This window comes from Carassius carassius, chromosome 15 (assembly GCF_963082965.1).
Source record: "Carassius carassius chromosome 15, fCarCar2.1, whole genome shotgun sequence".
In the NCBI taxonomy this organism is placed as follows: Eukaryota; Metazoa; Chordata; class Actinopteri; order Cypriniformes; family Cyprinidae; genus Carassius; species Carassius carassius.
The window spans coordinates 19897494-19914775 of NC_081769.1; the positions used below are offsets into that span (position 1 = coordinate 19897494).

Genomic DNA, 17282 nt, shown 5'->3' on the forward strand with positions numbered 1-17282 from the left:
TCAATACTATTTTGATTAATTCAATAAAATAAAAATGAGAACACTAAAAACTAAACTTATTTTAAATGCTACAAACTGATTTACCCATCACAACATAATATCGGTCAGAATTGTAATATTATTGGATTCCTAGTTTAAAATGATCGTTTTTACATACCCCGTATTTTTCGGACTATAAGTCGCACCAGAGTATAAGTCGCATCAGCCCAAAAATACGTCATGATAATGAAAAAAAAAAACATATATAAGTCGCACTGGACTATACGTCGCATTTATTTAGAACCAAGAACCAAGAGAAAACATTACCGTTTACAGCCGCGAGAGGGCGCTCTATGCTGCTCAGTGTAGACTACAGGAGCACCGAGCAATATAGAGCGCCCTCTCGCGGCTCTAGATGGTAATGTTTTCTCTTGGTTCATGTCAAATTAATTTTGATAAATAAGTCACACCTGACTATAAGTCGCAGGACCAGCCAAACTATAAAAAAAGTGCGACTTATAGTCTGGAAATACGGTAATTACATGTTCAATTCAGCAAGTGGCAAGAAAAGTATAGAAAATAAAAATGTAAAACTGGGTGTGTGGGTTTTTGGCACTCTGGATTCTTATGAATATCAATGTTAGAGATTTTCTAACTGATCCTTTAGTAACATTGGAAGTTCAAATTGAGCGTTGGGCACATTGTATTGTCCGATATTGTATTAATTGCAGTATTTAATTTTTAATGCATATAATATGGTATTCCACTTCAAAATCAACTTCTCAGTGTAAATATGTAACCTCCAGCATCCCACCCTGTTATTTTGCACAGGAGCAGATCGACGGTCTGGTGAATCGAGTGTGTGGCAGAGCACTGGAGAAGGCTGGAGTGAAGCAGAAAGTCATCAGCCCCAGCAAGACCACACCAGCAAAACGAAGCCCCAGAAACAAGAGCTCCGCCCTGATCCCCCTCTCCAGCGGCCGCTCCTAACCAGACCAGACCAGACCAGATCAGACCGTCAGCGACATTCCTCCGGGTCTCCTTTTATATCAGGTGTTCCTAATACTTGTGTACAAACACTCTTCAATACTCTTTGTACCTAGTGTATAATATATCAATACAAGCTGTTATATTGCACTTTTGTATTACAGATACGTGTAGTTACTGGCTGGTTAGTCTAATATATTGAATGTACGGAGGTTAAATGTTACATCGCATTTCACGTCAAATATAAGGGGGCGAATACACAATTGTTTGGGGCACCTGACATAAGGCTATTGGGTCTCATCCAACAAGCACGAAACCTTTTGCACTAGTATTGAGATTGGTTTTTAGATGAGTATTTTTGGGTTGTTTAGCATTAAATCGAGTATAGATATGTGTATACATAGATATAAATATATCCTATACTATTCCTATCATTTGTGTTTAACTGGTGCTGTAGTGACACTTTTCTCCATCACCCTTACGGCCTGTTTGTCTCTTGGGCTCACGTTTATTACATCTTAAAGCTGTCAGGAACAAGAACGAACATGCGAGATAACAGCCCACACTTCAAACGCAACATGTATCGTAGTCACTGGCATTTCGTTTCTCCAGCTATAAAAAAACAAACATAGATTTGACACTTGAAGGATGATTTGGAGATCTCAAGGCCTTGTGTGAGTACACTAGGAACTCCCCTCTTTTAAAAGCACATTTTCAGGCAGTTTAATAAAAAATAACAAGTTTGATGCTGAGGGCAGTTTGTACTTGTTTTTAAAGTTACTACGTCAATTGTAAATGCACTTTCCCTTTTATCCCACAAACTTTTGTCCACGACTTTATATTTGTAATTGGTTACCAGTGTTTCTTGAAAATGCTCCACCCGTTTTGCCGTTAAGAATTAAATCTTTAAATATCCTTTTCATTTTCATAGAGTATTATTGCGAAATACTGAAATCTATCAGAAAAGCCCCAAATATGTTTCTATGCCAGTAAATGTTAAATTGAGCCTTTGAGTTGGGGTCTCTAGGGGTTTGGATGAGAAGGTCGAGATGAAGAAAGAGCCTTACTTCTACATTGGTTTCTTCATTGATATAAATTAGATGTTAACAGGGTTGCTACAAAAACATACAAAAAATAAGTGCTGCTTAAATCACTGAGAAGTATGTCATAGTGGTGATCCCTAGTTTTTTAGCTTTACTTTTTTTATTCAAAAGGAAAAGTCTTTTACCCAAAAGTAAACTATTGTGTAAGCCTAGCTACCCATTGCACTGACTGTATCGAAGTCCTGTAATCAAACATGGTAGTCGCCCCCGTCCAGATGACTGACTTGTATTTAAGGTTTAAAAAAACTGAACAGTGTTTCCAAAATGTGGTTGTATACATTTTATGGCCTTAAAATGTTTTTTTTTTCTTTTGTTATCCTTTCACCCGGTTTTATACAGTAATACTCCTGATCCTTGTACTGTTTATTTATATGCACTGTTACTCAGTCCTCCAGTACAGTGGATATCTTTTTAGTTTTTTTTTTTTTTACTTTTCAAGTTTGTATATGGTTTGGATTTAATAAATGAATCACTTGTCAATCCTTCCAAAAATATAGCGGCCTCATGTTTTTTTTGTTTTGTTTTTTTGGAGATGCAGAGTATTTTTGATGTTACGGACAATAACTGGTAAAATGGCAAAATTATAATTATATATTATTTTTGTGTTAAACATCATATATATATATATATATATATATATATATATATATATATATATAACACTACAAATTTAAAATAAAATAAATACTAGAAATTAATTTAGGCATCACAACATTAAACTGTACAGTATGAAAAATGTTTATTCAAAAGATTACATTTAACGATGTTAATAGCGTTTTTAAAGATGAATTTTGAACATGGCAAATGTAATCTAAATGTAGAAATGGGAAATGAGCATGTACAATTAAAAAGCTGGTATATGTTGGTAACAGATCTAAAATAATACAACTGTTCATTGTAAGTTCATGTTAGCGCAGGTACATTAATATTACTGGCTGTTGATTTGAATATTTAGTATAGATTAATATTAACCCATTATCCCTTGTTCTTGAAGTCATTTCTTATCAAAACCCATGTAGTCAGACTTTACCCATCCTTTGAAACCCTCATTCTCGCTGCCTTCATGTCACTGCAGGTACCGTGAGAACTATTCTTCTCCAGAGGTAACAGGGTTTGAGAGCAACAGCTTGCTGTACTGGGAGCCTGTAAATTCTGTGACCACAGATGGTCCAAATGTCCCCGGCTATTTTTATATCAGAGACTCTGTGAAATCGTCGGTGGAAGATATTTGCCTTAGATCACTAGGATATGAAATACTGTAGCAGTTCTTCAATGAGACTGTCTTTGAGGACCCTCTTATGTCAAGGTATATTTATTTCATTCCAGAGTCTTTCAATCGGCTCAATAATGTCATATGCAAAAATGAGCTCTGCATTAAAAATTCATGCAACATACATCAGTGATATTAGCAGGAACACTGTAAAATGTTTATTATTATATAATTCTGAAGCAATAGGTAATACGAAGAATTGTCAGACACGGAGCTGATTTTTTGTATTGAGAAAAAATAAAACAAAAAATCAAAGTGCTAAGAGTCAGAAAGAGGTGCTCTCAAGGCTGAGCACAAACAGCATTCTATAAGGCTCCAAAATCATCTCAAAGTGTCCCACTGAGCCATGAAGAAACATCTGGCTGGTCTTCAGCACTACTTGTCTGGGCCTTGATGTAAAACAGGTTTTCATCCAGAAAGCAAGTTAAACGAGTGGGTTTGCCATCCGTGGCCACTAGGGGGCCTGCGTGTCACTGTCGTCTGAGCTTTTGAGCGGCTCTGTTTCTGGGAGGCCCATGAGGGCTGTGTCAGCATGTACCTCCTCCTCATCTGACTGGACCAGTGGAGAGTCTCCGCTGCAGCTTTCCTCGCTGGCCTCCTCTTCATCCGGACCCTCGGTCACGCCGCTGACGGTGTCAGTGCAGGAGGATGAGACGGAGGAGACAGTGTGCCGTAGCTCTGTCTGTGAGGGCACCTTCAGGCTGATCTCTGAGGGGGATGAGCCAGGCTCCAGAGCCGGACCGACTGCTGAACAGACAGAACAAGGTTCAAATGTGTCACACCATCTACTTCAGAATATGAATTAGTCCTGAAGTACAGTCGCAAACTTTGAATACTTGAAGGCTATGAGAGACACGGTAGGAGTCTAATGTATCCATTCCTGCACACTTTCACATTTTCTGAGAATCTGCAGTATTTAGTGGAATGATAAAACTAGTTTAGGATGGAGTAAAAATCAGCACTATATCACATCATTCTGATTTGATGCTCAAGAAACATTTCTTGTGCTCCTCAATATTTTTGTGGAGACTGTAATACAATTTATTTTTTCAGAATTCAGAATGAAGACTATATATAAAAGAAATCTGATATAATTTTTGAAACATAAATGTCTTTACGGTCACTTTTGATCAGTTTCATTAGTGCTGTAATAAGCAGAATGACTGGACACCTAATGCTTCTGAATCTGCGGTATTTAAATATGATAAAACTTGTTGAGGACAGAGTGAAGATGAGTACTACTCTTTTATTGGCACGTTACTTTCACGTTACTTTTTAAATATGAGCCTGGCTTGATTGTTTTTAATATAAGAAGTTCTATTTATAGCAAATGTAAAAGCCCTTTCACACCAAGAAGTGTAATAAATAAACCTCAGGCTGAAGGAAAAGTAAATTCACGTCTGTACAGTAGAACAAAGGAGAAGAAGGTTCAACACTCTTCAGCAATAAAAAAAAAAACCAATGAAGCACAATATTGTTAGTTTATCTAAAGTCATTTTTTAATTATTAGTATGGTTGAACTGGATCATTAAAGGTCAGCAGCAAAGACACTGTTAATAAAATGGGAATAGATACATTTGTGTTATTTAATATATTTAGTTATTGCAGGTTTGCGTCATATTCTGAGTTTGCATTTCACTGTTTTGATTAATTTTGATAAATACTAAATCTGTTTTGTTTTTTGTATTTTTGTGAGTGGGATGAATTAATGCACATTCACATTTAGTCTAGAACTACAGTAACATGTTCACACAGCGCACACAACGCCTCCATACTTCTGATTTCTCCCAATATGGGAACAGGAGGCTTGTCAGTCAAAAAATGGGAATACAAAGTAACTGGCGTTACTTTTTTGAAAAAGTAACTCAGATATTTTCTTGTAAATTAAAAAGTAATGCGTTACTTTACTAGTTACTTGAAAAAAGTAATCTGATTACGTAACTCGCGTTACTTGTAATGCATTACCCCCAACACTGATTATAATGTGCTACAACAACTGATTTTGGTTTTAGTGTTTAATATTTTATTTATTTGGAAAAACTAATACAGAACTTTAATATAAGTGTATTCTTATCCTGAGAGGTGGGGAAACTCTTGAATTCTGACCAGACAGCTCAAACTGAAATGGATCAGCAAAAAGTCCTACTTTAAAACACATCTACAAATGTCCTAAAATCTGATTGTGACCGTGGATTACATTGTGCTACTGTGAACAAATCCAAACACATTGTTTTCTGTAATTTTTGGTTTTGTTTCTTCCCACAAGAACTCTTAACACTCCCCGATAAAGACTCCATAGTACATCATCCATGTACCTGCACAAACAACAAATCTCTGCACTGAACTGTCCTATTTTTCCCGTGTAAATAACAACTTGTACACATAATTGTGTAAACCGATTTTATCTTGATTTCAGTGAGGAACTGGGATTTCCAGTGCCACGACAAATTCCTTGTCTGTGAGCACACTATGCCAATAAAACTGATTCTGATTTGTGATTGTTCTATAATAAACATGGAATCAAGTTTCATTAAAAGCAAAGCCCAACCTGTGTCAGGAGACTGAGCGCTGCTCTCGTCCCCTACGGAGCTGAGGAAGACATCGAGAGCCTCATGATCGGACACATCCGTGAGATCCATCTGTTCCAGGAGGTCAACATTCACCTCCATTGAGGACATACTGCCTAATGGATCTGTCCCAGAGAAAGAAATAAACCTTCATTCAAACCCATTGTGCACTTCAAAACCTACGGAACAGCAGCTTTAGTTCAGGAATACACAAGCAAATTTCACAACGCTATACAGTGAATACATGTACAGAGGTGCCTAGGACAAAGAAGATGTGCTGAAGATTGAGGGATAGAGTACCTCACACACCAGGGCAGCATTAAGGCAGCAGAGAGGAAAGAGAAGACCATCAGTTTAGCATCAACATCCTTGCACAAGCACTTTAACCTCCCATTTAACATAGTACTAGCATGTTTAAATATTCATGAAGGGAAGGACACAGCCTTGAGCAGCACATCATATAGGGCTACTGTGATTCTGTTTTGCTCTTATTTCCTTAAGTTTACAAAGAAAAACAGAACAATCGCATTTTGGATTCGAAAACTCTGTTTACAGTCATATGTGTTTGCCACTAAACACGTAAGACACTACACAAGGAGAGTCAAGATGGAAAGAAAAAGGTTTGTTACGAATCAATTTTAGATCGTTGGACAAATATTTCCAGAAGTGGTCCTTCGAAAAGAAGTAACTGACCTCTCCTGTCGGTGATCTGGAGGTATCCTGAGGAGAGGTACTGCTCCATGTCTTGCTGAAACGCCTCTTCAAAGTACTTCTGCCGCTCCTTTAGCTTGACCTGCTGCGCATGCTCCATCTCCAGCACTTTCTGGGCATGTTCTGCATCGAGCTCCGCTAAAGAGAGACATAAAACACCAAGTAGGTTATAAAATGACAGAGAGAGAGAGAGAGAGAGTGGGAGAGGGTGAGAGAGAGATAGAGAAAGAGAAAGCGAGATAGAGAGAGAGAGATGGGGGATGGAAGCACAAAATGAACTGGAAAAGGGAGGTGGATTAACCCTCAGAGAATTGATGCAGAAACATTTGCTTATAGCAATATAAGTATTTAAATAATAAACAAATTTAAATGATCATTCTCATTTCTCACAACTCACCAAGGTTGCATTTATTTGAAGAAGCTTTAGTAAAATTGTCATATTGTGAAATATTATTACAATTTAAAAATAATTGTTTTCTATTTTAATATAGTTTAAAATTTAATTTATTTCTGTGAAAGTGAATGTTTTAACAGCCATTACTCAAGTCTTCAGTGTCACAAGATCCTACAGAAATACTTTTAACACTTCTTATATTATCGTAGCTGAAATTGGTTGTGCTTTTTAATATTGGTTTAGAAACTGTTTTTTTTAAGATTCTTTGATGAATAGAAAATATTATTTCTAACAGTGTAAAAGTCTTTGATCAATCACTTTTGAACAATCATGTTCTTACATCCTTTTAGTTTTATAATTATAACAGCACTTAAACCCCAGTGTTGCAAGAACAAAGATGATTTTTAAAATTGTTGCTTTCTAAAAACACATTTAAAAATAGCATATTCTCTGGGATCTCTAGAATTAAATTGCCCAACTCCACACACAAATGCTCCGATATCTGCCTGATACGCATTTCTCAAGACACTTTGCAAAATCTAAACCAAACCTCTGACATCTGAACTTCAAGATAACATTGGATACACTATCAAATATTCTTTCTACAGCACATTAAAGAACAAGATCCTACACAAGTGTCTTTCCAGCATGCTAGCTTAACGCAGAATGTGAAGCTTTTCTACTAGTGGCAGAGAATGCAACGCTTCTTTTGTGAGAGTGTAAGTGATACAAGATGCAATTAAAATCTTTATCTTTCACAGGAAGTGCATACTCTTCTCTGAAAAGCAGGAAGCTTGCATGTGCTATCTGAATATCACTGTAGTGTTTATGGGTGTGATATACACTTAAAAATATATGGTACAAACATCCTGCCAAAGTTTATGGTGACACATCCTAGATGCAGCTTTTTAGAAGGAAACACAAAATCTTCCTGCATTCTGGAGAAATAAACTTTTAAAGCATGCAAGTACGCACAGCACCATCAAATACTGTATGGACAGACATTGCCTACCATCATAATCCTCATGTGTATTGTGGGAAGAAAAGAAGTCCACTGACAAAGCGGTCCCGGAAACGCGCCTCTGTTATTAGGATGTGGTCTTAACCACAGTCCTGTCACACGCTGTTTTTAAACAGATGCTGGTTGAACAGTGTTAAATAAAAGTGCTGGACTGAATGTAAACACGCTCACTGAGAAACCATTGTTGCCCTTTTTGGCACAACATTAGCCTTGCAGAAATGGGTTAAATCATGTAAATGAAGTTGATGCAAGCAGATTTAAAATAAGCTGATTATTTATGCATGTATTATCAAAACACTAGTTTAGCAGTGATATTTGGTTGATATACTCCTCTGATTAATAACCTACTTCAACCCCTAACCTAACGCTTGTCAACTCGATAATTCACAGCAAGATCATTATTATTCAGTCTCTTCACGGTAATAACACTACCTGGATTTAGGAGTAAAACTATGCTGATTTAATGTTAATTCAATTATTGGCTTGATGTTAATGACAACAGCTCTTTTTCTCAGGCAATATTACGATTTTAGGCAAAAATGAAAAAAAAAGGAAATATTCCTAACTCTTTCATTCTAAAGTTTGGGTCAGTAAACATTTTTTTTAGAAGACAGTAACTTCTTATGCTCACCAAGACTGCAATTAAAATAAACTGTTTTCTGCTTTATAGATTTTAAAATGTAATTCATTTCTGTGATGCAAAGGAGCGATTACTCCAGTCTTCAGTGTCACATGATCCTTTAAAATTCATTCTGGTATGCTGTTATTATTGGTACTCAGTTACAAGTAATTGCTATTATCAATGCTTCTTTTTAATGGTAATGTATCACAGTTGCAGCAAAAAGATTCAGCAACATTGTTTTCAACATTGATTACAATAAGATTTTTTTTCTTAACAGAAAATAGAACATTTTCACAATATTAATGTTTTTACTATACTTCTAATCAAAATGAATACATATTTTGATGAGCAAAATCTAAATTAAAGCAAACTCGCCCGGTAGTTTATTTCTGATTACACTTTAATTATTTAATAATTATAGTAGATTTCTCAAATTCAGCTTGTTTGAAGGGCTCTACATGCACGAAATGGGATTTATCATGCCTTTGACGTCACAGATCAGGAAAGCTGCTAATGAAAGGACGGGGACTGTTCTTAATACCCTATGAATATAGCTACTTTTTTCTACTTAATGCACTTGAGCTTCAGGTGACTGGCTTAAAAAAAAACTGTGCAGCCATGAGCTCTACGCCATCTGAGCAACTGCCATTGAGATGAATGGGAATGCTAATGAAAAGCATCTTCCTCCTTTAATGACTCCATGTCCACAAGAACTAAATCATGGATATGGCATGAAAGAACTAAATCTGCGGGGATAAGCTGTGCCTTTCGTCACATTTACTGTTGCGTGTGTGTGCTAGCTAATGACAGCACGGGATGAGCTCCAGGCGCTCTGATCACACTTGTCACATCCTCCACACACATTCCTCGGGAAAGAAGAAAACATGTTAAGAACGTTTGTGACGGCCAATGCACAGAAAACCACAGCTGAGACTTCAACAACACAGTTTCATAATCTACTCGCTTATGAAAATCTCCATCAATCTTCTATAAGGAAATGGAGCATGAAACGAATATTAGCGTGGTCAAAGATTAGGCATCTTGCAGCTAATCAGAGGAACATCTGGCAGCGGATGGTAATGCAGGTTCAGCCCTAAGGCCACACACAGAACAGAACCCCAGAATCCAGCAACAGGAAGAGGAAGCAGAGAGAAGAATGTGCAAACACTTTCTTCTGGACCAACAGATCATTCAACACATGGAGGGTTCAGTATCAGTCATCTGTCTAAATGCACTCAATTAGAATGGACATTGAGCTACAAACAGACTCTGGTTTCTATGAGTAGATCCTCGAGATGTCAAACAAAAAACACGTTCACTGAAAACATGGCACTACAGACAAATACCAAATGCTCCTTAAATTAGTATTTAAATTCATATCAATTCATACCTAGTTATGTTGTTGTGATGACATCTAATAGATAACATGCTACTCAAATAATTAAAGTGAGAAAATATGAGAAAATAAATAAACATACATGCTATATGATGTTAATTACTAATGACATTAAAAATGATAAAGGCACAATTAGGCATAATCTTTAATAGTAACCATAATAATAGAATATAATTACTATAACAATTTCCAACAATGGGACAGATTTGGTGTAATTTGTATGTTAAGCACTCATTCCAATGTAATATAATGGAATAAAATATTTCTCATTACAGCTAATGATGCCAATTCTCTCTGAGAATGCTGAATGTCTGAGATTACACTGCTTGAGCACCTAGAGGTTGCAGGTCTACAGCTCATTCTTATACAGTAAACCCCAATTTACAAGTCAAAATTGAAGCATGAAGGCATACAAGTTTATGCAAACATCACACTGAAGAAATGCTCTCCACACACACCACAGCAGAAATAACCCCATCTCAAAGTTAATTAACTACAACAACTTGCTATCCAGAAGGCTATCCATTTTGAGCAACATTTCTAGATTTGACGTTTCCATAAAGTCTTTTATAAAAGTTTAATTCTTGCATTATGATGGCTGGTCCTGAAAATGAATACAGAGACGAAAGCCACCGTAGGCATCCTAATCTGTGCTGAAATTCCATTTCTTAAGCCAGCCATAGCCCAAGATGACAAACAATGACTGCAAACCACCAATTCAGATCTCTTGACAAACCGCCAGAACTGTGATACATTGGCACATCGAAAAAAGAGTGCCTGGAAACCTACAAGAATCTCTCATGCCGCTGTCCAGAGTTCCCGACGTGGACATTTTGTATTTCTCCTTGAAGAGCGCAGATGAGCTGAATGCAGGACCGATACGCCAGAGACTGCAGTTCAAGTCTACCTGAAGAACGGCTAAATGAACATCTTATATTCTGCAGCGGGTTTTATTCCATAAGCAGCTCTTCTACGGCCAGGAATGCTGAGGCATTGCCTGCTCAGGGACACAGAGCTAGAGATGCAGCTGGAGTGAGGAGGAAAGCAGGGAACGTACCATTCACAAACCTGTAGGGGGAGGGTCTGTAGAAAACTGAGTTTCATGTAAAAAAAATCTGCCTTCATCGCTTTGTGATCTGGGACTAATCTGCCGATCTTATACTGTATACTACACTCAACTAAACTTATGATTAACAGTACAATAACAGAACATAACGTCAGCATTAGTATTAAAAATCATTAGTCAGTCAGTGCCCAAAAACACTGCAACCTGACAAAGAAGCACATTCACTCTGAAACTCCAGTTAACTATAAATCTATTAAAGCAAAGCACAGCTTTCTTGCTCACAGACAAGAAAAATGAATTCATAGAAACATAAATAATCATTTTAAGAGCTAAATAAATAAATAAGTCAATTATAAGGTGTGAAGTCTTGAGCACACTGCCCACACAAAAGACGAGCCAATCTCAAGCAGCACCGCCTACGTACCAACGGAAGTGTTAAACAGTCTTTACCACTTTCTCAGTGACAAAGACAAGGATGTTAAATAAAAAAATAAAATAAATAATAATAATCTTAGCCTCAACATTTTTTTCTACACTTACAAAACCTCTAAGCTGAGATGACCTAAATTTTCTGTAAAGGGCAAGTGAACAATGATTCCTAAAGGCAATTTCCTTTTAGTACAAGATCTCTAACCGATACATCGAAGAGCTATGATTGTTATTTATACTGGACTGTAGGTGTGAACAGATGGAGCAGCAGCCTCCCCGTGGAGGTCAGGGTGGAATTAATGCCATCATGAGACCATGTTCCCCACTTATGCAATAAAAATGTGCAATATCCTTATATTTATTACCACCTCCATCCTAGTACAACCCTGCATCTCACTCTATTCTATTCCATTATTATCTATAGCACAACTGTTCATACAATTTATTTATTTTTCTATTTATTTTGTAATCTTTATATTTACATTTTATTATTTTTTGTGTGTTGTTGTTGTTGTCTCTGTGTACTGGAAGCTTATGTCACTAAAACAAATTGCTTGTATATGCAAGCATACTTGGCAATAAAGCTCTTTCTGATTCTGATAAAGACAACAGCAACCACACACTAGAGCACTTTTGCCCTCCCTGGGGTTAATTAGTGTCGCCTGGGTAATTACTACACAGTTCTTCTCAATATTGAGCACTAAATCAGCTTCATGCGGTTAATAAAAATGTTAAATAATATACAAAAAGAATAAACTGTGAACGTGTTTATCCCTAGAAAACTTACATTTCCATCAAATAAGAAACCATTTTTGACTCTTTGACCATTCTTCTTTCTATCTTTAATTCAAAATCAAAAACTCTTTTTTGTCAGTCGTCGATAACTCATTCCTTTTACTAAACTAGTTATACTTCATATTCATATACTTCTTATGTACATACAGTAAGATCTCTATAAATACTGAGTCTAAGAAATTACATAATTAAAAATACATAGTTATGAATAAATAATTTAAATGATAATATTATAATAAAATAAATAATTATATTATTCTAAATAATTATACACATTCTGGTTTAAAAGCTTGGGGTTGTGAATTTCTTTTATGTCAAAAGAATACCATTCTAAAAAAAATGTGTAAAAATGTTAAATTTGTACTGTCAATTTTGATCAATATAATGCATCCTTGTTGGAAATAAATTATAAATACATTTTAGAATTATAAATAAAAGAAACAAATGTTATAACGATTTGTAAACACATATATTCTCTATATATTAGCATTAGCTGTGGAGGTTGGCAGGTTATGCTTTTTGGGATTTAAAAAATAATATTTCTTACCTTTGAAAGACTCAAGCTCTTTCCTAGAAAACAAATAAAGGGGGTTACATTAATGTATACATATATAGCCAATTACATAGCACACAATCTCGCCAGATGTCAGCCCCAGATTCCTGAGATAAAGAGGCTGCAGCATTTCACTGTGTTTGTACTAATGAAGACCCACACGCAGAAGGAGAACTGAACACAGCTGCTTTCCAACTCACTGACCAAAGCCAGAGATGGATGGTTTAGCTGCAGGCTGAACCACAGATGCCTGTAAGATTACACAATACACATTCATGCTTTCCTTAAGCCCATATTTTGTTTGTGGTTTTCATAGTACAAGGATATTTGGGTGTTTTCAATAAAACTTATATCTGCATGTGGCTATTCACTGCTTCTGTGCAAATGGTCAAAACACACTGCATTGCATATGTATTGTAATGATTTACAATCTAAACAGCAGGTGTCATATTGCTTGCTCCACAGACTCTTATTCAATATGGATGCTCTAATATGTCCTCAATGTTGCCAGTGTAAAATACTGCCAAAAGTACATGCTATGTTCTGTTCTTTCTTTAAGTTAAAGAGGAAAACCCTTGATAGACGGTTCCTACGTGTTCTGCAGTTATTGTGATTTAATAGACATAAAGGACACATCAAAGTGTCTGGGGCTTTATTTAAGAGCAAGAAACACCATTTTTACCTTTTTTTCTTCTTATAGTTTTCCAGCTGCAGGATCTGAAAGTGCTTGAAGCGCTGATGCTCACACTGAGCACACAAATCCTCCAGATACAGCAGACGACTCTCCATCTCCTCAAAGTCAGCCTCCAGATGAGCTGTGCAGAAGCATGAAAAAGTAATAAGGTTTATGTTAAAGAAAATAATATGTACAGTATAAAAAAAAATGCAAAAAGCCCCTGAATGTGTCCATCCTATCAAATTTAAGATGCAAGGTATGGTGACAATTTCCATTAAGAAAAGTACATTTCCTCTGTACAGTCGATAATACTTATTACATTTCATACTACATAGTAAATGATAATTGACATGAAGGCATATTGTTTAGTGTCAGTGGGAGTTTGCACAGAGGCAGCTACATAACACCACCAAGTGGCAACACTAAAAAGTGCCCTTGATCCATTAGAATTTACAGTTCTCTCTGAATTCGAGCTCTGAAACCTCTGACGGAATGCAATATGTCTTATCTGCTTAGATTGGAAAGGTAGTGGAAGAGGAGGAGGTATTAACACTTGATCACTTCATGCATTTAAAATAAAAAGGACTTACTGTACTGTTTTATTAACCAAGGACGCATTCAATTGACTAAAAGTGACGGCAAAGACATTTATAATGTTTCAAATGATTTCTATTTCCAATAAATGCTGTTCTTTTGAATATTCTATTTATAAAAGAGTCCAGAAAAATGCATCACAGTTTGACTAACTACAGGAAGCCTACATAGAGTATTACACCGAAAACTTCTTTTGTCCAAAACTCTACAAAAGAAAACACAGCAAAAAGAGCTCATAACAAATGAACGATCGGAGCAACCACTAGACTTTATCTGGCTATTGTTTAGTCTCCAGCGACACAATACATTTTGTAAGGGAGCCAAGTCTGAAGATTAATGCCTGAAGCCAATAGGTGCAATGTTACAGCATGAACAACAGCGACTGACATCAGCAGATGGAGCTCCACAGGAATCACTCTCATTACCGCCCTGCATCACAGTTACACACAGAGCGCAGACAAATGCTTTGCAAAGGCAGTCAAGGTGATCAGATTTCTCTGCTGTCACATTAAAAGCTCCATTTAAGGCCAGATAATCAGTACAATACACATTGATTTCATATAAAAAAGTCGCCTATATAATTGTATTCCAAGTTTTCCGAACAGTTCAGATTTGCATGAGGTAAATTTGGAAATTTAGGTCATTAATTCACTGATAATCCTTCCTTTCACAGCAGCTCATGTTATATTATATTCAACTTTGACAAGACAAGAGAGTTTGTGTCAGCTGGGGATAAAGATTCAATACATGAAAGTACAAATGAGCTTCGAGAACTATGGCAGAGAGGAAGATTTGTCAGTGAATCCAAATGAGCTGTTTAAAACTAAGGTAATATTAATAACCTCCTTCTCTAACGATAGCCCCGGATGAATATCTCAGATCTGTCATTGATTTAAGATTCTTCTCGCATGAGTACTGTTTGTGAAAGTCTCACCGATGCGTGAGGTGATAGTCTCCAGGTCTGAGAGGAAAGCAGGGATCTGCTGCAGCTGTTCCTGCAGCTCCAGCACTGCTCCTCGTCTCTTCTCCCAGTGTGCACACAGCATCACGACTTCCCCGTCCACTGTCTGACAGACAGGGTTGAGTTACCAAAATTACAGCACCACAAACCCTCAACAGGACAGAGTTAGATGTGTGAACTTACTTCCCCTGCCTTAGCACACTCTTTAGCTCGTTTATGAAGAGCCGCCCAAGTGTCTTCATATCTGGTGAAAAAAATAGCCATACATTTCAAAATATGGTTATAAATACATTCATCAACTTCAGGGATTTATGAGAATATCCCCTTGACTCTTTAAATGGATTCCACTGCATTGAGATTTTTGCTGACATTTGTTGAAAAATGTAAAGTAACTTACCGACTGAGCAACTCGACTCCAGCAGAATATTGGGGAAAGTTTTCATCTCTTCTGGGAAAATATATAGTAAATATTTATATAAATGAATATATATACATAAAAAATTATATTAAATATAATATTTAAAACATACAAAAATGTCAAAGATGAGACATACAATTTTGGTGTTTGCATTTTATACATGAAAGCATATTAAATGTAAGTAAAGTATCAAATATTTCAGGGTAACATATATGTTACAATGAAACAACATACTTATTCTGACCTGTATTTATTAAACTATATAAAAGAAAAAGTGATCAGACTAAATTTCATTAAATTTTAATGAATTAAACATTTGTAAAACTTAATGGTTTGAAGGATCATGGAAAAGATTCGTAAAGATTTAAAAATCACAATTAATTTTGGGGACTGAACCTTATAGAGTTTTTAAAGTCATTAAATGGTTCCTGATATAGGCCTGAAAAGATTTTTTGTTACATTAACTATTGTTATATATCGCATGACATTTTAATAAGTGTCTCCTATAAATCATGATAAAAATGTATGATAGTCATAATTAATTTTTTTTGCTCAGAAAGAAATAAAACATAAAAGGACATAAAAGGTGTAATAAACATTTTATTATACTACACTGAGAGGTTTTAAACTTGCTATAGCTTACCTTTGTTTCTTCTTCACTTTCGACTCCTTGGATTTGTCACTTAGGGTCTTGATTCTGAAAAGTGTTGAAATATGAGACAGTAAATATATAAAAATAATATGCCAAAGTACAAAATTAATAAATAGTATTTGTGTTCGATTACTTAAATATGTTTCAGTTTGTTCTGTTTATTACTGCATCCACTGTCATTTGGAAACATTTACGTTGACACCGTGTTAAAAAGAAAAATGTTTTATATAAAAGTGTGTCATAAAACGCAAAAATACTGTCTCGCCCATCACATGACGGTCAGCTGAAAGTTATTAGTACAATTCAAGATTGCAGTCGTTAGCATGCGGCTAACTTTACAACACTGAACATCTCGAATGTGTCTCTCATCCCCAAAAAATACATTGTTAAATACATTTTATACCCATTTTTTGTATTTGTTTTGAGAATATCTAAGACAAAAACAAACAACACACTTTGCTGTAAGTGAGATTATTAGCAGGCTAATTAGTTAGCATCCACTTCTCGGCTCTCCGCTCGTGAGGAAGCCAATGCAGAAGTAGTGTCAGTATTGTGTAATATCAGTACAGGTTCTAAAGGTCACCTAAATTTGCTACCTCAACATCTTATTAGGACCCCGGAGAGTATGAACGCAGTCAGGCGGTAAATACTTACCCTGAAGTGAAGTCCTGCTGCACCGTTTGCAGTTTCTCTCTGAAATTCTCAAACATGTCCTTGAGCTGTTTTAATCCTTCTATGCATGCATGGATGGCACTTAGATTAGATCTGTGTTTGCTTAGTCTTTCACGAGGGCTTCTGTCATCCTTTGTCAGATGACAATGTCCTAATGTCCCGTTGTGGGCTTTGCTCCGTCGGACAATGTCTGCAGGACTAACGTTAACTTAGTTGGCTTGTTCATGCAGCCATTGTTTTGCCTTCTCAATGATCAACAGTGGATTTGGGTCACTATATTATTTTCACACCCAGTTTGTCTTAAGTTAAAGTGATTATTTCTCGTTGTCCGTCGGGAAGCTGGACTAACGTGATCCCTTCCTGTGTTAGTTAAACACACGCCCCCTAACTGAGAGTGAAAGTGACTGAAAGGTTGC

General features: G+C 36.2%; 2 protein-coding genes across 6 annotated transcripts in view; one reads left to right on the forward strand and one right to left on the reverse strand.

The window, feature by feature from the left end:
• The window catches only part of LOC132158450 (protein Jumonji-like), a 43864-nt gene extending 41301 nt beyond the window's left edge, over positions 1 to 2563 (forward strand). The window contains exon 18 of the mRNA XM_059567878.1: positions 811 to 2563. Coding sequence (XP_059423861.1) covers positions 811 to 969 — 159 coding nt within the window. The 3' untranslated portion in view covers positions 970 to 2563. The remainder of the gene's footprint in view (positions 1 to 810) is intronic.
• Positions 2564 to 2783: 220 nt separating this feature from the next.
• Positions 2784 to 17264, reverse strand: dtnbp1a (dystrobrevin binding protein 1a). Of its 5 annotated transcripts, none has more exons than XM_059567877.1 (10): positions 16849 to 17264; positions 16186 to 16239; positions 15522 to 15572; positions 15308 to 15368; positions 15098 to 15230; positions 13576 to 13708; positions 12888 to 12910; positions 6600 to 6755; positions 5888 to 6022; positions 2784 to 4086 (listed from the first exon to the last, which is right to left on the reverse strand). In XM_059567877.1, exons 1-10 carry the CDS (start codon positions 16902 to 16904, stop codon positions 3794 to 3796), a joined length of 1095 nt encoding a protein of 364 aa, XP_059423860.1. In that variant the 5' UTR covers positions 16905 to 17264; the 3' UTR covers positions 2784 to 3793. The 5 variants fall into 5 exon arrangements, with proteins under 5 accessions (XP_059423860.1, XP_059423858.1, XP_059423856.1 ...); XM_059567875.1 differs by having other exon boundaries at positions 5888 to 6031; positions 15522 to 15569; positions 16849 to 17263; XM_059567873.1 differs by having other exon boundaries at positions 5888 to 6031; positions 16849 to 17262.
• Positions 17265 to 17282: the final 18 nt, after the last annotated feature.